Genomic DNA, 19,781 nt, shown 5'->3' with positions numbered 1-19,781 from the left:
TAAGGTCCCTGAGAAGGTGACTTTGAGCTGAAATTTGAAAAATGAAGAACCATCCATAAGAAGAGCCACAGGAAGAATGTCCCACACAAAGGACATCCAGTGCAAAGGCGCTTAGGCCAACTCAAGCTTGGCAGTCAAGAAGAGGAAGTGAGTGGATGGATGCAGTGAAAGTGGAGAGGGTAGTACAGACCAGGCTGAAGAGAAAGCAGAGGGTCATTCAGGTCTTGCCAAATGTTTGAATTTTATTCAAAGTACAAGGGGAAGCTAGCAGAGGTTTTAAGCAAGAGGATGAACATGGCCTGGCTTATGATTTAAATGACCTGTATGCATTAAAGAGGGTGAGAACTCAAACAGGGACTGTTGGAGGGGTGTTGTATGGGCTGGTGGCTTCTATTCAGGTGGTAGTGGTGGAGGGTTACAGGCTATATTTTGGATGTAGAACCAACAATACTGGTTGATTGCATGAATATGGTGGTAGAAGGGGTTGAAGAAAGGAAAAATCAAAGACTTTCATATCTATGTGGAGAACCTTAAATTTAGAAATATTTTTAACATATATTCAGCCCCCACTTATTACATTTAGATTCTTTCTTTTGTCTATTTTTTAAAGTTTATTTATTTTTTATTTATTTAGTGATCTCTACACCTAGTGGGGCTCGAAGCCACCACCCTGAGATCAAGAGCCCCACGTTTCTCTGAGCCAGCCAGGTACCCCTACATTTCAATTCTTAATTAATTAGAGCACAGTGTAGCACGGGGAAAGAATTTGGACTAAACCTTAAATTCCAATCCTGTGTGATCTCGGAAAGAGCCACCGCTTCATCTTTGATAGGGTGATTGGCTGTCTCCAGATTTGAGCTGTTTGTAAAGCTCCACCACAGCCCCTAGAACGGAGTGTTTAAAGGAGGTGTGGGACATCCAAAACGAGTGAGGCAGAGTGCCTCATATTCGAGGTTTTATTCAGGAGATGGTGATGGAGGGGCAGCGTTGCAGGATTTTGAGCGTGTGAGACATTTATAGCACTGGGCATAAGAGCATTCCAGTTTCTGCCTGAACTGGAGATGAGTCTCTCTGCTAGCCAGCCCGGCCCAAGGGCACCTTAAAATTCTTCTAATCAGGGAGAATGCGATGTCATTCCTGGTGTCTGGAACAGTACCCATCGTATGTGCTCGGTAATTGCTAAGGAATGGGGTAGGGGTGAAAGGAGGAGTTTAGTGTACAGAAATGAGGTCTGCCCCGGCTGCGGCAGGGGCAGCGCCCAGGGATTTTCACATCGCTATAGCAACGTCCGCTTCCACGCTCAACCACAGGAGAACTACAAGTCCCAAGAGCCTCCGCGGCTTCCCCGCCCCCAGGGGCAGGAGCGCGGGCGAGCGCAGAACCGGCTTTGCCTCCTTCCTGCAGCGTGATTGGCCCGCGGCTCTGGGAGGCGGCCAATGACTGCGCTCAGGAAGAGCCGCGAGGCCAATATGGCTTCCTGCACCTGGTGACGGTTGAAGAAACGGTGTTAGGTCTCATGGAGAAAACTCGGGGCGTCGAGGTGAGAGGGAGAGGATTTATCGTGACTGGGAAAGGGAGCCCCGAGAACCTCTCACGCGGGACCGTTCTTTAGGCCTTTTAGCGACGCCTGGAGGGTGGAGAGTAGAAGGATGGATAAACTGAGGTAGTTAGGCTGAGCAGGGCCAGAGGCGATTGGCGTTGCCATTTGCGCCCATACTGCTGGGGCCGACGTCCGGCGAGTGGTTCAGGGCGGAACAGCTCCCTGGCCTGGGGAAAAGGGAACTGGGTTCAGGATCTGAGAGCTCCTGAATCTCCTTTGTCCTTCCTCTCTCGTGGTCGTTTCTTTGGGGATTAGGAGGCCAGCGACATCCTGGTGGGACGTGGGGGAGATTAAAGTTTCATAAAACTACGTGTCTGGAGCGTTCACGTGCATTATCGCCCAGTATACTCACAACAATCCTGTGTCACTGTTTCGTTGTTATGGTTAAAGTAGCTGAGGCTTACAGACAGGTGGTGACTCCCCAGGAAGGCCACACAGCTGTAAAGTGAAGGAGATGGACACTCAGTCTTGCAGGCTCCAAAACTTTCCCCCACTCTCCTACAACCTGTCACCCACTCATCCTTGCGTCATTTGGCTTCTGGTCACCTTGTATTTAAATTCGGTCATACATTTGAGTATGTAGTTGTAAACATAAAATGGAATAGCTCAAAAATTCTATAAGAGTAAAGGAGAATAAGAATAATAGCTCATGCTTTTAGAGCTGTCACGAACTGCTGGAAACAGAACTAGGCTTTATATCTCAGTCTTCATTCTAGTCATCTAAAGAAAGCTTGCTATTATCTCCGTTGTACTGATGAAGAAACTGAGAGCAGCGAGGTTCGATATCTTGCACAAAATCACAGTTAAGTGGTAGAGCCAGGATTCAAACCCAGGCAAATCTGGTTTGAAAGCCCATGGTTTTAACCAGTAATAATTGCCAACATGTACCGAACACTTGCTACATGCAAGTCACTGTTTTGAGTGCTATACTTGTATTAATCCTTATTTCTCCCTCAAAGCTTCTGAAAGCGGTGATATCCTCATTTACAGATGTGGGAACTAATGCACCAAGAGACTGATTTGCTGCAGATCATACAGCTAGTCAGGAGTAGAGATGGTATTTGAGCCCTGGTCTGGGACCTTTTCTACTAAGTGCCAGTTAGACTGATACACAATATCTCATTTACATTTCACATCCTGTGAACTAACTACTTTTCTTATTTCATAGATGAGAAAGTTGAGACCCAGAGTGGTTAAATGACTTGCACAAAGACCCACAGCTAGTTAGGATCGGAGCTGAGTCCAGAGCTATGGTACATCCCACTATGTTCTAACTACTGTGTCTTCTCTTTCCCAAATCCTCCTTAGGGCAGTCTGTGTCCCAAATTAACTTTTCTGTGGCTGAAATTGTTTCTGAATTGAGATTGTTTTGGTGTACATATGCTAAAGGGGGAAGAATGATATTCTAATATACATCTTCCCCAGAAAGTCTTTATGAGATAACTTAAGAGTATTTTCACATCATTGTATTCTATGTAAATCATGCTAAAATGTCATCATTTACAAATCCACAGGAGGGGCTCGGTGAATTCCTAATACATATTTTCTGTCTCGTTAAGCTATTCTGATGAGTTGCAGTTAAGAACTGTATAAACAAGAGTAATGATCCTGGTGTTTGCAAAAGGGGTATTTGATTCTGCCTGCCACTTGGCCCAAAGGTGTTGACCAAGAATTAAAAAGGGAGTTGACACACACCTGCATCCTTGTCCATACACTATGTCAGACCTGATTCTTCCTGCCTGGTTTGTGTCATCCTTCCACTAGGAGACTCCATCTTCAGAACGTATGGAAGAAGAAGAGGAAGAGGAGGACGACTTGGAGCTCTTTGGTGGCTATGACAGTTTCCGGAGCTATAACAGCAGTGCGGGCAGCGAGAGCAGCTCCTATCTGGAGGAGTCAAGTGAAGCAGAAAATGAGGATCGGGAAGCAGGGGAGCTGCCTACCTCCCCCCTGCATTTGCTCAGCCCTGGGACTCCCCGCTCCTTGGATGGCAGTGGTTCTGAGCCAGGTGCTTTCAGAGTGTCCCCTGAAGATGGGCGGTTTCAGGAGGCTATAGAGGAAGAGGGGGATATAGGCCATGTGGGCAGAGCTGTCCAGGTGTAAAAGTTGCTTGACCTGATGTCTAAGGGCCTCTGAAAGAGACAGAAGTGCCCCAAGTAGCCCCAAGGGGCATTTCCTCTGCTGCAATCTGATTTCAAATTGCGATTTCCTTTGGTCTTTCATACGAGTAATATTTATGTGGCACACATTAGATGCCAGTCATTAATGTGGTGCTGCTTTTACATTTTTGTGAATAGCTGGTTGATTTTTAAGCCTGGATGTTGAGAAGGACACCTAAAATGTTCTGATTTACTATCCGGGAAAGGACAAGAAATAGCTTGTGGATTGGACTTTGGTTGGGATGGGGGTGTGGAAAATACAGAATAAAGTGACTTCCTGGGGAGAGGATTACTGATGAGAATCCCCATAGAGCATCTGGAAGCCAGTTAATTTCCAAGCTGTGCTACTTGGACAGCTGCTGGATCCCTGTGTCAGGGGCCCCAGTGTATGGACTGCCCGTGAAGAAGGAGGGGCTAGATGTCTGTGAGGATACTCCTGTCCCCTAGTGCCTGCACTCTTTAGAACAGTGATCTAATACTCTGCCACTTGCCTCTTCCTTTCCATCTACCTGTCTTCTCCCCCCCCCCTTTTTTTAAAAATCTTTCTCTCTTCTATCTTCTTCCAGCCTTTCTCTTAGAATCTTAGAACTCCGGAACTAGAACCATTAGAGACCATTGAGTCCAGGGGTTCTCTATCATGGCTGTGCATTAGGATCACCTGGGGAGCTTTTAACAGACTACAGATGCCTATGTCCCGCCATAGACCAGTTAATGAGAATCTCAGGCTTAGGTAGTTTTTAAGCTCCTCAGGTGATTCTAATATGATGTCAGGATGGAAACACTGATCTAGTTCAGTCTCTTTATAGATGAGAAGAAAATCCACAGAAGTTAGGTATGTAGGCACTTTTTTTCTTCTCGTTTTCCTCTTTACAGACTTTCCAACACTCACGTGTTGCCCTGTGGATTTTCCTTCGCTCCACTGTTGACATATAGCCAGGGGATGCCAGGCAGCTTATCTTAGACAAAACAGATTCAGCTGTACACAAACCTCCTGCTCCTGTTCCAGTCGTGTCAGTCTGACTAGGGGCTGGGACTCACCTGGTTAATGCACCGTTCTAGGTTTTGAAGAGCCCATCGTTTTGTTTGATTTGGGGTGATCATATTAGGTGGGTCACGTGCTAAGTTCTCTTCCCAGCTGTCTGTGAGATGTGTGGTATCGTGGGTACAAGGGAAGCCTTCTTCTCCAAGACTAAGAGATTCTGCAGCGTTTCCTGTTCCAGGAGCTACTCCTCCAACTCCAAGAAAGCCAGTATCTTGGCCAGATTACAGGTGAGAGGCAGTCACTTGGAAGGCCCTTCTGGGGTCCTGGGAGCAGAGACAGGAGCAACCAACTGGCTGATGGCAAGAGGCCAAGAGGGCTGGGGAGGAGCTTGCTTGTGGCCATCTGAGGTTGTAAGTTTCCTGCTATTTATTGTGCTCTGAAATTTAAAGGGCAGAGGAATCCATTTATGGAGCTTGTTAAATTGCAGATTTCTAGAGCTGCTCTCATTCCCCACCTTCACCTCCTGCATAGTCTGATGTGTTTAGTATGTTTTAAACAAGAGCCTTGGGGGAGCCTGATACCCTTGGTCTTTGCCCCCCCCCCCATACTTTTATAAATGCTCTGAAAGGAAGCTAGAAGACAGGCATATGTTTCACCAACCACAGTGTAGGTTTGGGAAGTTGATAACTTGTCTCTGCCTCCATGTCACAGGCAGCCACCTAGAAAGTCTTACTTTTTTTTTTTTTTTTTTTTTGAGAGAGAGCAATCGTGAGCGGTGCAGAGTGAGTGGGAGAGAGAGAATCTTACTTAAGCAGGCTCCACACCCAGCGTGGAGCCCAACTTGGGGCTCAGTCTCATGACCCTGAGATCATAACCTGAGCCAAAATCAAGAGTCGGACATTCCATGGACTGAGCCACCAGACACCCCTGTAAATGGAAGGATTCTTAAAGAGATATGTTGTCTAACCCACACATTAGTTGAGAAGTGTGCTGAGGTCCAGAGAGGAAGAATGACTTACCTAAGGTAGTTCTGTTGGAAGAGCAGCAGAGCTGGAACTGGACTGTGATCTCAGGTGCCTGACTTTGTGGTTTCCTGGTAACTATGGACACCATCCACAACACTGGTTTACAAACTTCCCTGCACGTTGGGATCACCTGGAGAGTGTTCAAAATACTGAGACTCTTGATCTTAGGCTGTGAGCTCGAGCCCCATGTTGGGTGTAGAGATTACCAAAAAAAAAAAAAAAAAAAACTTTTAAAAAATAATAATAAAATAAAATATCGATGCTTAGTCTTACTCCCTAGGTTCTGATTTAATTAGGATGGATTGTGGCCTGGGCTTTATTTTTTACTATTATATATATATTTTATATATATGTGTGTGTGTGTGTGTGTGTGTGTATTTATGTAAATTATAAATCTAATATATATAATTTTATATGTAATAAATATATATATATAAATGTGTATATTTATATATATACACATAAATATATATACCCAACGTGGGGCTCGAATTCATAACCCCGAGATCAACAGTCACACACTCGGGGTGCCTGGGTGGCTCAGTCGGTTAAGTATCTGCCTTCAACTCAGGTCATGATCTCAGGGTCCTGGGATCAAGCCCTGTGCCAGGCTCCCTGCAGGAAGTCTGCCTCCCCCTCCTCGCCTCATACTCATTCTCTGTCAAATAAATAAATAGTCTTAAGAGGCACACACTCCATCGACTGAGCCAGCCAGTTGCCACCTGAACATAGGGACTTTAAAGACGCTCCCCCCCCCAGGTGACTGTAATGCGTAGCAAAGCTTGAGACCCACTGCTCTGACATTTATTGAAAGTCACAATGTGCCAGGTCTTCTGCTTAGTACTTCCTACAATTTATCTCTCACTTTTGTGAGATAATTGCTGTTTGTTGTTTCCCTCGTAGTGCAGATTTTAGTCGGTGTGGAAAAATCTCTCTCCTCGGTGAGCTAATAATAGTATTGTTAATAGCTACAGTTTGGGAGTACTTGCTAAGCATTTGGACTGAGTCCAACCAATGATCTCTTAAAAATGAGTTTTTTTAATTCCTATTTTATTTAAGGTTTTTTTCCTAAAGAAATTTCTACACCAAACATGGGGCTTGAACTTAAAACCCCAAGAGCAAGAGTTGCATGCTCCATTGACTGTGCTTCCCAGGTGCCCCTTAAATTCCAATTTTAAAGGCTCAAACATTTTTAGTAACTTACTATAGAGGTATACAAATGAAATTTAAGAGCCAGGCTTTGACCTCAGGTCTGTGTGGGCTTTAAACTCACACTTTTACTTCACTGATCTTTTTAAATAAATTATCTGGCAGGGTGGCTCAGTCAGTTGAGCATTTGACTCTTGATTTCGGTTCAGGTCATGATCTCAGCGTTGTGAGATGGCGCCCGTGTCAGGCTCCAAGCTGAGCGTGGAATCTACTTAAGATTCTCTCTCAAAAAAAAAAAAAAAAAAAAAAAAAAAGATTTTCCCTCTCCTTCTGTACCCTCCCCACCTTCATTCTCCCCCTCTCTTTCCCTCCTTCCCTCTCTAAAAATAAAAATAAAAAAATAAAAATTCTCTGGGCCTTTCTGAGCAGTGCTTAAGTTACAAATTATAGACCAGATTAGTGGCCTTTCACATTTTGGGATGCCCCCTTGGAGCACCTGATGAAAGCCACAGACCTGCTCCAAAACATTCATGTATTTGTACAAAATACTGCCTCCTGACTCAGTTTACGGACGTCCGAAGCCCACTCTCTGCTGTAAGTCTGTGGGAGCACCAGAGGAAGGAGACAGCGGAGATGTCTGAGAGTTGAAGCCGGGAGGGAAAATTTCCTGGAGCAATCAAAGGCTTAAAAGAAAAGATAGAACAAGTGTCCCTCCCTGTCCTGTAGCTTGCAGACCCCAGTCCTCCCTGAACAATAGCTAAGCACTTACTGAGTGCTGGGCCTAATACCGGAACTCTCATCCTTGCCACCCCCTCTGAGTTAAGATTGTTATTGTTATCCACTTGATTTACAAATGAAACTGGAGAGGTTAAGTAACTGGCTGAATAGCAGAATTTGAACCTAGGCAGTCTCAGCCATTGGGCGACACACCTGTTCTCCTCCCTTCAGGGTAAACCACCAACCAAGAAAGCCAAAGTCCTGCACAAGGCAGCCTGGTCTGCCAAAATCGGAGCCTTCCTCCACTCGCAAGGGACAGGACAGCTAGCAGATGGGACACCAACAGGGCAAGACGGTAAGACAGCAGGGCACTGGTGCTCAGGAAGCTGCTGGCGGTCGGTGGGAGTGGGGTGCCTGTTCTGGGGTGGCCTGCCTAGGAGCCAGGAATGGGAAAGATGGGGCAGCTTGGCCCAGGCTCACTGTGGATTCCATCTTCCCCATTGGTAGGTCATGTGGAAATTACCCCAGAAAATCCCTTTAGTCACTCCTGAAGTGCCAGGAATTTAGAAGCCAAGAATTAGCTTCTTTTCTCTTGTATTGCTTTTGGCCCTGTGGCTTTTATTTCCCGGGCAGCGGAGACCCCCTCTGGTTTGGAGAGGGGTGGTGGGGTAAGGAAAGAACCTCTCTCCCTGAGTGTGTATAGCAGGTTCTAAGCATAAAAGCGCTAGGTGGTCTGAGTTCTGACTGTGCCCCTCCCACCTGTTCAGATAAGCAACGAGAGGTTGGGGGAGGTCAAAGGAATTTAAGCCTCAGGGTCTTTGGATTCCCTTCTCTTTTCCGGGGAAGAAAGATCAGACATTTCCCTTGAATGTTTCCTCCACTTCTGAGAGTCTGTCACCTTTTGGATAAGGTCCAGCCCTGTTCTAATGGCCACTAGTGGGGCAGGTATGGGGCCGCCCGGGTGGGGAAGGACCTGCTTCTACAGGCTCCTGGGGGCCAGGTTCCTAGCAGGGCTGCTGACTTTCAACTCTTCCTCTTTCTGCAGCGCTGGTCTTGGGTTTCGACTGGGGGAAGTTCCTGAAGGATCACAGTTACAAAGCTGCTCCTGTCAGCTGTTTCAAGCATGTGAGTGCCCTGGAGATGAGGGAGGGAAGAGCTGGGAACCCGGGCGCTCGCCGCCCCTCTCACCTGCCAGCTTCCCAGGCATTCCAAGCTGGGCATTAGCACCAGGAAGAGAACAGTGGTGAGGTCTGGGTGGGCGCAGTCCAGCTTTGCCACTTGCTCGATTACCTTTCTGTCCACCTTTTTTCAGCATCTTCCTACAAAGCCTTATCAAGGCCTTCTAGCACCATGCTTCCCTCTGAGGTCCTCACTCTGCTTATTTACATAATGGAACTTTGTACTAGAAATCCTTTTCTTCTTTCTTCCCCGTTGTTCTGTGTTTTCCCACTGAAAGCTTGTTCTGAACTGCCCTGGGCCCCCTGGTCCGTGGGAGGCAGATGGGAATCCTCCTGGAGCCCACTTCTGCCCAGAGAGCACAGAAGAGTGAGGCCCTGGGGGGCTGGGCCTGGAGTGAAAGGACAAGCAGAGATGCTGCCCGCTGTCTTGTCTGTGGGCCAGGGAGCCGCCTAAAGCAGCACCCCTGTTCGGTCTTCCAAGCCAGGAAGTGGAAGAGGAGGCCTCTTTACTCTTGGAGTCGTCTGACCAGGATCCCCTCCTGGTAGCCGCTGAACTCTGGCAGTGCCGTGGACAGTGGAAAGTTGGGAAGTTTCTCTGCATCGCTGTTGCAGGCGCACAGCTTTCCTAGTGGGAAGTTCTTTTGCCCTGAGTTTTCACTTGCAGGGGAGTTATGTCATACTTGCATTCAGCATACCTGATTTCATAAGCTCTGCCAAGCCAGCCCTTGTGTGCCTGGGTAGCATAAACATTTCTAGGTTCTCTGAGAGACCCACTCTCTGGCCAGAGAGGTGGAATGGGATACCCCAATTAGCTTAAGCCAGGGTGAGAATGAATAAAAGGGTGAGTTTCTCCAGAGAATCAAGGTGCTGTTGGTGCAAAGTGAGGATTAGATACAGGGAAGGCAAGCAGGAAGGGTCCACTGCTGCTGGAGAGTATCTGAAGAGGAGACCAGTTGGAGAAGTGGAGAAAGAATGTAGTGTGTGAGAGCCAGCATGGTGATAGCTAGGAGACTACTGCCCAGGCTTGAGTGACAATTGAAAGAGGTGGTATTTGTGCCACGGACAGTCCCTGGTACATGGCGAGCACCAGGCGATGTTGGGTGTTGTCACTGGTGCACAAACGGCACAGGTGTGATATGCCCAGGACGATAGAGTGAGGAGCTGGTCCTGTAAAGATGAGCACTTGGCTGGCTGACTGGATGTCTGGCTGTTACACCCACCCTCCCGTCCCATTCCCCCACCCCCATAGTCCTGCCTCAGCTCTTCAGGGACAGTGGACTCGTCTTGCTCATCTCTTCATCCCTAGTCCCATGCCTGGCTTGCCACACGCCGTGAGTCATGTGCACTGAGGTGCAGAGAAGGACGCGACGGCTCATGAGGCCAGCCACTCTCCCCTGTCCGCTCAGGCTGCTCACCGTCCCCCCGAATGCTCTCATGCCCACACAGGTTCCACTCTATGACCAGTGGGAAGATGTGATGAAGGGGATGAAGGTGGAGGTGCTCAACAGCGACGCCGTGCTCCCCAGCCGGGTGTACTGGATCGCCTCTGTCATCCAGGCCGCAGGTGGGTACTCCTCTGGCCAAGACAGGGTCCAGGTTCGGAGAGTGACATCGCACAGATGGGCAGTGTCGCAGGCAGAAATTGGCTTCATAGAGCAAACAAAAAGACCACCCGCTGGAGTTTCTGCCCGTCCGTTCTTGGGATTCTCCTACCTTCCCTGGCTTCGAAGAGGCTGCAAAGCATGGCAAGTTTGGAAACTCCCCCTTTTAAGGCTTTTTCCAGGAATGACCAGGCTGCAGAAACTTAATTCTTCCTGCTATGCCATACTGCTTTCCAAGTATGTGGCATGGGTTTATTTTGGCTGTGACTTTGTGAACAACAGGGACCCCACTTGCCCAGAAGGAGTTCTTAGAATAAGAGTCGAGTTTAGGCTTGAGAAGAAAGAAGGCCTGAGAATATACCTTTCCCCATCCCGCCCTTGCTCACTGGTGCCCTCCTTCTTTCAGGGTACCGGGTACTGCTCCGGTACGAGGGCTTTGAAAATGATGCCAGCCATGACTTCTGGTGTAACCTGGGAACGGTGGACGTCCACCCCATTGGCTGGTGTGCCATCAACAGCAAGATCCTGGTGCCCCCACGGAGTGAGTTGATGAGAACATTCCCTGTCGTGGTTCCTGCAGAGCCCTTGGTAAAAGGGGCACCCTTTGTCTTAGGTTAGACCAGAACAGAACCCACTTGCCAGCCTGCTTCCTGTCCTCCCCAGTCTCAGAAGCCCCATGGCAGATCCAGGTTGTACAGCGGGTTTTGTAAGATGTGATGGCTGGCCTGAAGACGCAGAAATAAGTTTCTCTGGCACCCCCTGTTGGTGGGAGCGTTGTCAGTCTGTATAACCAGGATTCTGCTGTGTCTCCACAGCCATCCATGCCAAGTTCACCGACTGGAAGGGGTACCTCATGAAACGGTTGGTGGGCTCCAGGACACTTCCCGTGGATTTCCATATCAAGGTCTGGCAGTGAGCACTTTGGGTCTCTTAACTGATCTCCTTCCTGCCCCTTTTCCATTTTCTCTGTCCATGCCACTCATTTCTCAAAGACTCCCTTGTTTGCCAGTCTTTAGCTGGCAGACTAGCCGTGCCAACCCAGACTCTGATCCAGCCATGTTGATCACATTGCTTTGTCTCCAGAGCCTTACCTTTGCTCATAGCATTTTTCAGGAGCATTCGTTCCATAGATTTTATTAGGTACTTGTGTACAGGGAACTGTGGGAATACAGACCCTGTGTTCAGGAATCTCCGGTCTGGGTTCTGAACCAGGGGTGTGCCTCCGAATTATCTCTGTGGCTTTTAATTTTAATTTTATAAAATTTAGTTCTTTAACTTAAAGAATCACGCACATGGTAAAAATTCAAAGGGAATACAAGGATACATAGTGAAGATTTCGTTTCTGCCACTTCTGTATGCCAGAGCCTCTGTTGTGGGGCTCGCTTGCATGGGGGCCTGGACTGCTGACCCGCATGCGCACAGGTGTGCTTTCCACATTGCCTCTGTAAGCGGCACAGCAGCGACCAGGGGATGCCGAGCAGCTGCAGCTGTGGCAGATGGTTGAACGGGTCCTGTGGCCTGAAGGGGAGCAGCTGTCAAGGAGGGCTTCTTGGAGAAAATGGCCTTTGAATTCTACCCTGATGGGTGGGGTAGGGGTGGTCTGGAAGCCAAGAGTGGAAAGTAAGGATGGACTAGAAGCTGGGGCCCTCTCATCCAAGGCACCGGACACCTGGTGAGGAGGTTGCCACCGTGAGTCTTAGCTGGTGGAGAGTGGGCCTATGGAAAGGAATGGTTCTAGCACCTCGAGGAAGCTTTCCCTGGCTTTTTTCCCTAAAGTAGAAATGATTTTTGCTTTATTTGAACTTGCTGGGTACTGTTCATTTGCTCTTTATTTCTCTGTATTTTGCTAATTTTTCTTTTTATACTTTTTTTTAAAAAAAGATTTTATTTATTTGAGAGCGATCGTGATAGAGCATAAGCAGGGGGGAGAGGGAGAAGCAAACTCCCTCCTGAGCAGGGAGTCCGACACAGGGCTCGATCCCAGAACCCTGAGATCGTTACCTGATCCGAAGGCAGACGCTTCACCGACTGAGCCACCCAGGCGCCCCATACTCTCCAACATACTCTCCAACAAACCTGTAAGCTCTTTCTCCTGCACTCATAGCAGCTCGCACAGCGGGCAGATTCAGCAGTTGAAAACGAGTGCTCACTCGTCCTCAGCCAGGACTTGTCTGAAGCGAAGGCAGGTGATTGTGGGGGGTGCAGGCCACCAGCATCATCAAGCCGACCTCTCTACTGCTTAAATTAAAATGAGCTTGATTCTGGGGCCCCTGGGTGGCTCAGTCAGTTAAGCGTCCAACTCTTGATCTCAGCTGAGGTCTTGATCTCAGGGTCGTGAGTTCAAGCCCTGAGTTGGGCTCTACACTCTGCATGGGGCCTACTTTAAAAAAGAAAAAAGCTTGATTCTGGTTCCGTGTGAACCAGTCAGCAAGCACACGATGACTCACTGTCATATACCCAGTCCTGCAGTGGATACAAAAGCAGCTGCGTCTGAGGATTGGGGGTAGGGAGGGTAAAGAGGGGTAGGTTTGTAAAGGAAGCTCTAATCCAAATCCAGTCTAGTTCCTTTGATGCCTACAGTGTGATAAGTGCTGAGTAAAATGTTTTGAATGAATGACCCATCAGCCAAGGTCAGGGGTGTACTATGTGTTTGTCAGGTGAGAAAAAACATTGATTGAGCACTAACTCTGTGCCTAGTTCTGTGCTTGGAGCTGAGATAGTAGAAATGAATCCTCCCAAACCTGGCTTCTACCACTATGGAGCTCAGGTTCTGGGTGTGACTGAACAGAGGCCACAAAAGTAGTGTTGGACTGTGGGCTGCCCTGGGTGTTCGTAAAAGAAAGGAATGAGTCAGGAAAGGCTAGGAGGGGAAGGTGGCCCGGAGGGACCCCAACCCAGGCCTCACCCTGTGTCTTTCTCCTAAATGGGCCAATCAGGCAGTCAGTTTTGAGCTGATGTCTGACTGTGGTGTAGGACTCTTATCAGCTTTGTCTGATAGCTGCTTTGTGACCTTGGAGATGCTCCCCATCCTGGTGGGCTTTGAAATAGCATGGCTTAGCGACGCCTGGGTGGCTCAGTCGGTTAAGGATCCCAGAGTCCTGGGATCTAGTCCACATCAGGCTCCTTGCTCAGCAGGGAGCCTGCTTCTCCCTCTGCCTGCCTCTCCCCCTGCTTGTGCGTGTGCACGCTCTCTTTCCCTCTCTCTCTCTGACAAATAAATCTTAAAAAAAAAAAAAAAAAATAGCACGGCTTAGTCCCCACCGTGCCTAGGCTGGGGCTGGTTTTCCCTGGGCTGGAAAGCCCTACAGAGCTCACTGTTCCCATTTCCCTACCCCAGGCAGGACGGCACTGAGATCACAGTGACCTGAAAGACTCTCCTACCCCCTCATCCCGTGGCCTGTCATCAAGGCTCTCTAGAACAGCTTGTGGGCATCTCAGTCACTGTCCCTTGCTGGGTCAGAGTAGGGTAGCTGTTCAGAGCTGCAGCCTAGTGGGTTCACAGCTGTAATTAGACACGTGGAGGCCCCGGGGCCCTCAGCTCTCTGGCCATGAGTGTAGTATGTGCCATCAGCCGGGAGGTGGAGGGCAGCAGGAAAGCGCACAAGGCTGAACGCTGGGACCAGTTTCAAGGTCCAGCTCTGGCACTAATGAATCTGGGTGAGTGTGGGCAAGTCACTTGAGCCCTTTGGGGCACCTGTTTCCTTTGTCTGAAATGGGTTTTGTACTTCCCATCATACTGACTGGCTGGCATTTTGGTGCCCACCTTGTAAGCTGTGTGCTGTCTTCCCACATCATCCTGGGGAATTGGGGGCTGGGGTCGAACCTGGTGGGACAGGAGGGCTCATCTGCCCATTTCCTGACTCGGTGCTGGGCACGGTAAGAGATGACACAGGGAGGTGGGGCAGGGAGCCCCAGGACCACAGCAGGCCTGTGCTCTGGTGTTGCAGATGGTGGAGAGCATGAAGTACCCCTTCCGGCAAGGCATGCGGCTGGAGGTGGTGGACAAGTCCCAGGTGTCCCGGACCCGCATGGCCGTGGTGGACACAGTAATCGGGGGTCGCCTTCGGCTCCTCTATGAGGACGGCGATAGTGATGACGACTTCTGGTGCCACATGTGGAGCCCCCTGATCCACCCAGTGGGCTGGTCACGGCGAGTCGGCCACGGCATCAAGCTGTCAGGTCCGCTGTTGGGACCGGGGTGGGAGCACCTCTGCACCCCATAGCACCACCGTGTGGTGGGGGTGACCATCGCCAGCATGTGCATGGTGGTACCGAGGTCCAGAGAGGTTGCGTATTTGACCAAGGTCACTCAGTCCCTAAGGGTTTCACCGATTCGAACCTGGAGGCTACATGATGTGGGAAGCATCTGGAGGTTCAGGAGTTCCTACAGAGCACTCCCGACGTGTTCTGTCTTCTGGTCTAGGCAGGGAGGCATGGGGTGCCGAGATACAGATTACAGCACATGTAGGGCAGTCCCCACATTTCCGGGGAGGGGAGGGGGATGGCCCTGTGAGCAGCCTGCAACTCCCTTCTCTCCCTTGCTCCCCCTGCCATTGCCCCAAAAGAGAGGCGCAGCGACATGGCCCACCATCCCACCTTCCGGAAAATCTACTGTGACGCTGTTCCTTACCTGTTCAAGAAGGTGAGGCACAGCCCTCAGGCACTCCTCATCTTGCCCATAGGCCCATTCCAGGCCTCACGACCCCGGGGTGTTGCTTTCCCTCCCTGTTTCCTTCCCAGGCCTGTGAATGAGGCCAGCTCCCCCCACCCTCCACCTGGGCCACCCAGATTCCCCAGCTGTCCCGTTCCTTTAAGGTTCGAGCTGTCTACACGGAAGGTGGTTGGTTTGAGGAGGGCATGAAACTGGAAGCCATTGACCCCCTGAATCTGGGCAACATCTGCGTGGCAACCATCTGCAAGGTGAGCCTGGGCCTGGCCCTGCAGCCTCTAAGGTGGCTTTCCGGGAGGTGGCAAGGTGGCGCAGAGCCCTGCACTCCCCGTCCATCCTCCCTTCCCCACTCTGGCTGCTCCAGGAGTGCCACGCTTCTGTGAGTAGGGGTGTTAACCTGCTCCTTGCTCAGAACCTGCTTTCGTGTCAGGCCCGAGGCACGTTGGAGAGGTGCTTATTGAACACCTGGCCTGAGCCTGGTCCTGTGTCAGGTGTAGGCCCCGCCCTGTCAGCCTCCCTGGGGGCTTCCCACTGCCACACGCCCTCCTAGCCCGGAGCCGTAGCTGTGCTGACTTCTCTGCACACCGCCTCCGTTATTACTGCAGCCTGAGCAGCTCACGACTCCACCTTGGTCCCCCCCCCCCCCCCCCGCCGGGGACATGCTGATTTGTGCATCTAGCCAGTCTTCTCCAGGCTGGTCCCATGTGCTCACCACCCAAAACACTGGAAAAAGACAGATTTAATCCCTCTGGGAACAGCATTTGCTGTCTAGTGCGGAAGATAAAGAACCTCACAAGAATGGGTTCCAGGGGGGCTGAGTACTTAGAAGCAGAAGTTCAGGGAAGGCTGAGATCTAACTCCAGTTGGAACCATCCACCTTGTGTCCCACCCATAGCCACCTTACCCTGGGATGGGGGGTGCAGCTCATGATACCATGGTATCTACCTGCCCCCCCCCCACTAGGTTCTCCTAGACGGCTACCTGATGATCTGTGTGGATGGGGGGCCCTCCACAGATGGCTCAGACTGGTTCTGTTATCATGCCTCCTCCCACGCCATCTTCCCAGCCACCTTCTGCCAAAAGAATGACATTGAGCTCACACCCCCAAAAGGTAAGACGGTCCTCACAGTGGGAAAGGGCAAAGTGTGCCCACAGGCCCAGGTTCCTGGCCAGGCCAGACCCGGGGGCTTGGAGTCTCAGAGTGGATTGGAGAGCTGTCAGAGCCAGCCTAGTCAGCACTACCAGCCCGTACACTGGGCTGACTTGGCTCCGTGGCTGATGGGTGTCGTGGTGAGCAGAGCTCCCACTTCTTCCTTTAGGCAGTGAGCAACCTATACGATAGGACCAGGGTCCTAGAGCAGATACCAGCCTGGGGAGGAGGGAAGAAGGCTGCTGGGGAGACTCCGGGCTGGGTCCTGACCCAGCTTCAGGTGCCTGTTTGGTCTGTGCTCCTCTCCTAGACTCCCTCCCACCTCCCCTCCTGTCCCTCCACATCTGTGTTTCTGCCCCACCAGGCTACGAGGCACACACTTTCTGCTGGGACACCTACTTGGAGAAGACCAAGTCGAAAGCAGCCCCATCGAGACTCTTTAACATGGTGAGGAGAGCGAGGAGGCATGGGGCCTGGGGCGGCCCTGCCACTGTCGTCAGTGTTAATTCCCAGCCCCTTCTCCTTCCTTGAGTCTGTACTATGGAGACCAGCCACTTCAGGGTACAAGTCCCAGACTCTGCCACAGGGCTTCTGCCAAACAGTCCAGCCTGCTCCCTTTCCCAGAGGGGCTGGTGTTGGGAACAGAGAGCAATGGGATCACTGTTAGGGGACCCTTCCCCACAGACACTCCCGGCCCACTCCCTCTCCCCGGTTCAGCCCCACTCGGGCAGGGATCTGGCTGCCATGGTCACTGCTTCGTCCCCCTCCCCAGGACTGCCCCAACCATGGCTTCAAGGTGGGCATGAAGCTGGAGGCCGTGGACCTGATGGAACCCCGGCTCATCTGCGTGGCCACGGTGAAGCGGGTGGTGCACAGGCTTCTCAGCATCCACTTCGATGGCTGGGACAGCGAGTATGACCAGTGGGTGGACTGCGAGTCCCCGGACATCTACCCCGTCGGCTGGTGTGAGCTCACCGGCTACCAGCTCCAGCCACCTGTGGCCGCAGGTCTGGGCTCTCGCGGCCCCCAGGGCCTCTTGGCTTTTCTTTTTCCTTTTTCCTTCCTGCCAACCACTCCCCCTGCCCCATGCCTACCTCATTCTTTGGCATGAGACCGAGAAGTCTCCTGGACCACTTCTAATGAAAGAGTGGCCCTCGTGTCCCCCCCTCCCACTCCTGACTTGTCTGTCTCCCTCTCCCTCTGGCCTGCAGAGCGCCTTCCTTGATCTTGCCCACTCTGTCATATGCTCGTGCCCTTGTGCACCCAGGTAAACCACCCAGGCCCTTCGGAGCAGCCCCGGTGACGAGGGTGGGAAGAAGGGACAGCTGCTCTCCAGTCCGTCCCCCATTCTCATTGCCCAACTTTGGCTTTCCTTCTTGGGGTGTCCCTTGTGTAAGGGAGGCTAGTGAAGTGTGGGCAGGGGGTCTCGGGATGTGTCTATACTGTGTCCTCTTCAAACTCTTCTTACCTCTTCCCCTCATCTTTCAACAACAGAGCCAACCACACCTCTGAAGGCCAAAGAGGCCACAAAGAAGAAAAAGAAGCAGTTTGGGAAGAAAAGTAAGTGTTTCTCTCAAGCGGCTGGGCTGGTGTGGGACTTGGGATCAGCTGGGCCTCTGGGGCGGGGGGGTCACCACGTAGGTAGCGCTCTTCGTGGTCCCTCCATCTCCTCTCTTTTGCCCTTCGGCTCCAACGGGCCTGTCAGCCTGTGTCTTAAGGGACGCAAGCACAAATAGGGAGCCTTCAGTCTCTTCAGGATCCCGAGGAGAAAAGGCCAAAGATGGTATTTATGAGAGAAAAGGGGGAGGGATCCCCCATCCCTGCTGGCCTGTGGTCAGAAGTCAGCACAACCCCGTTGGCCCCATCGGCAGTGCACAACTGCTGTTTGAAAGTAGGATATTTGGGGGGGTGGCAGTTTCTCCTCAAGCCTGTCATTCCTCCCTTGGGACCCTTGGGTGGGAGCTTCGATATCATTTTCTTAGGCGGGGCCCCACTCTGAACAGATCCTCAGCCGTATGCGTGCTCAGCCTGGGGGGACGGCAGGTGGGGTGGGGAGGGAGGGGGGGTAAAGCCGTCCTTTAGAGCTGCCGGCCTGTGGCAGCGAGATGGTCTCCGTGAGGTGGCACCACACAGAGAAGAGGTTGTCCAGAAACAGGACAAGGAGGAAGCAGATGCAGTCCCTGGGCAGGATCAGGGTCGTGTGAGGGTATGGAGTTGATCATGTGGGAAGACCCTGCGCTGTCCATAGTGGTGGGGCTGGGAAAGTCACTTCACAGGTGAAGAAAGGAAGGAAGCTCAGCAAGCACACCTGGTTGGGGGGGGGTTGGGAGCAGCTGGTAGTTACCCCCTCCCGGAGAGAAGCTCTCTGAGGCTCGGGCACACAGCCCTGAGGGGCAGTGTCAGAGTTCACACTCTGTTCCCCCACGTCGGCACCTGCCCCTCTGCTCACCGCTAGACCCCCAGCCTTCGAGCCTCCCATGGAGATAGGCCTGTGCTGGGTTTCATTCTGTTTTTATTCAAAGGGAAAAGAATACCACCAACCAAGACCCGGCCCCTCAGACAGGGGTCCAAGAAGGCCCTGCTGGAGGATGACCTGCCGGCCGGCGCAGAGAAGGTCTCATCGGATCCTGTTCCTGAAGAGAGTAAGAGCCTCTCGGGCGGGGTCAAACCAGGGCCAGCCTGCTGCAGTGCTCAGAGGCGGCCCTTCTCCTTCCCCACCTGGGCACAAAAGAGGAGAGTCCAGTGTGAAGGGACTTTTCTGGGCACCAGGCAGTCCTCCTTGGACCACTCGGCCTGGAGAGCTTCCCAAACGCCCACCACCAATTTGACGTAGCCGCACATCTCCAGCCGGGCCCTTTCCATCTCTGCCGCCTGCCCCCCGGGGGGAGGGTGCCATTCCCACCTCCCCGCCACATCCCAAGGGCCCCCATTCATAGGGAGTCAGAGCCCCCTGCCCTTCCCAGAGTTTCACCTATACTCACTCTGTTCTCCCACCCTCCCCGCTTCCCTCCCTTCCTCTTTAGTCATTGCTGTGCGCGTGAAGGAAGAACATCTAGACATGGCCGCGCCTGACAAAGCCCCGAGTCCGGAGCTGCCTGTTGCCATTGAGAACATCAAACAGGAGACAGACAACTGAGCCTTCCCTACTACCAGTCCGGGGCTCCACTGTTGCTACCCACCCCCCACCCCCCACCGCTTTAGTTCGGAGACTGAGCCTTTCTGCCTAAGTTCTGGCAGGTGCTGTGAGGGCCGGGCGCCAAAGGACCCCGGGAGAGGCCTGCGTGACTGGGGCTGCCCGAGGCCTCCAGATTTGTCTGTGAGCGACTCCTCCTCCAGCTACAGTTCCCAAAGCTCTTCCTCACAGTAACCTCCGCCCACACCCACATACCCCGCACCTGCCGTGGGGTAGAGGGCTGCCCCCAGGCATAGTGCAAGACAAGTCCGTGCATGTGCGTGTGTCCAAGCAAGTCCTGTAATAAAGGCCTGGAGCAGCTCTCTGAGGGGGAGGCAGCTGTGGTTGGTGGTGAGTGGTGTGGTGGGTGCCTGAAAGC

General features: G+C 51.7%; 1 protein-coding gene across 2 annotated transcripts; it reads left to right on the top strand.

The window, feature by feature from the left end:
• Nucleotides 1–1,412: 1,412 nt before the first annotated feature.
• On the top strand, nt 1,413–19,740 carry L3MBTL2 (L3MBTL histone methyl-lysine binding protein 2). 2 transcript variants are annotated; one of them, XM_045779845.2, is made up of 18 exons: nt 1,450–1,540; nt 2,769–2,853; nt 3,365–3,608; nt 4,895–5,028; nt 7,864–7,987; nt 8,678–8,757; nt 10,257–10,374; nt 10,818–10,952; nt 11,227–11,315; nt 14,359–14,590; nt 14,977–15,053; nt 15,227–15,331; nt 16,044–16,191; nt 16,595–16,677; nt 17,003–17,237; nt 17,725–17,790; nt 18,753–18,872; nt 19,254–19,740. In XM_045779845.2, exons 2-18 carry the CDS (start codon nt 2,851–2,853, stop codon nt 19,364–19,366), a joined length of 2,106 nt encoding a protein of 701 aa, XP_045635801.1. In that variant the 5' UTR covers nt 1,450–1,540; nt 2,769–2,850; the 3' UTR covers nt 19,367–19,740. The 2 variants fall into 2 exon arrangements, with proteins under 2 accessions (XP_045635800.1, XP_045635801.1); XM_045779844.2 differs by lacking the exon at nt 2,769–2,853 and having other exon boundaries at nt 1,413–1,540.
• The last annotated feature ends 41 nt before the right edge of the window (nt 19,741–19,781 follow it).

The sequence above is a fragment of the Ursus americanus genome, chromosome 17 (assembly GCF_024610735.1).
Source record: "Ursus americanus isolate L20-20 chromosome 17, mUrsAme1.1.p, whole genome shotgun sequence".
NCBI lineage: Eukaryota > Metazoa > Chordata > Mammalia > Carnivora > Ursidae > Ursus > Ursus americanus.
The sequence above is the reverse complement of the archived record's forward strand: the minus strand, read 5'-3'. Positions and strand labels throughout refer to the sequence as shown.

Coding starts and splice junctions, on each gene's coding strand:
- L3MBTL2 (XM_045779844.2), top strand. CDS start 1,517: ATGGAGAAAACTCGGGGCGTCGAG. Junction 10,375..10,817: donor CTCTGTCATCCAGGCCGCAG/GTGGGTACTCCT, acceptor TCCTTCTTTCAG/GGTACCGGGTACTGCTCCGG. Junction 16,192..16,594: donor TGAGCTCACACCCCCAAAAG/GTAAGACGGTCC, acceptor CTGCCCCACCAG/GCTACGAGGCACACACTTTC.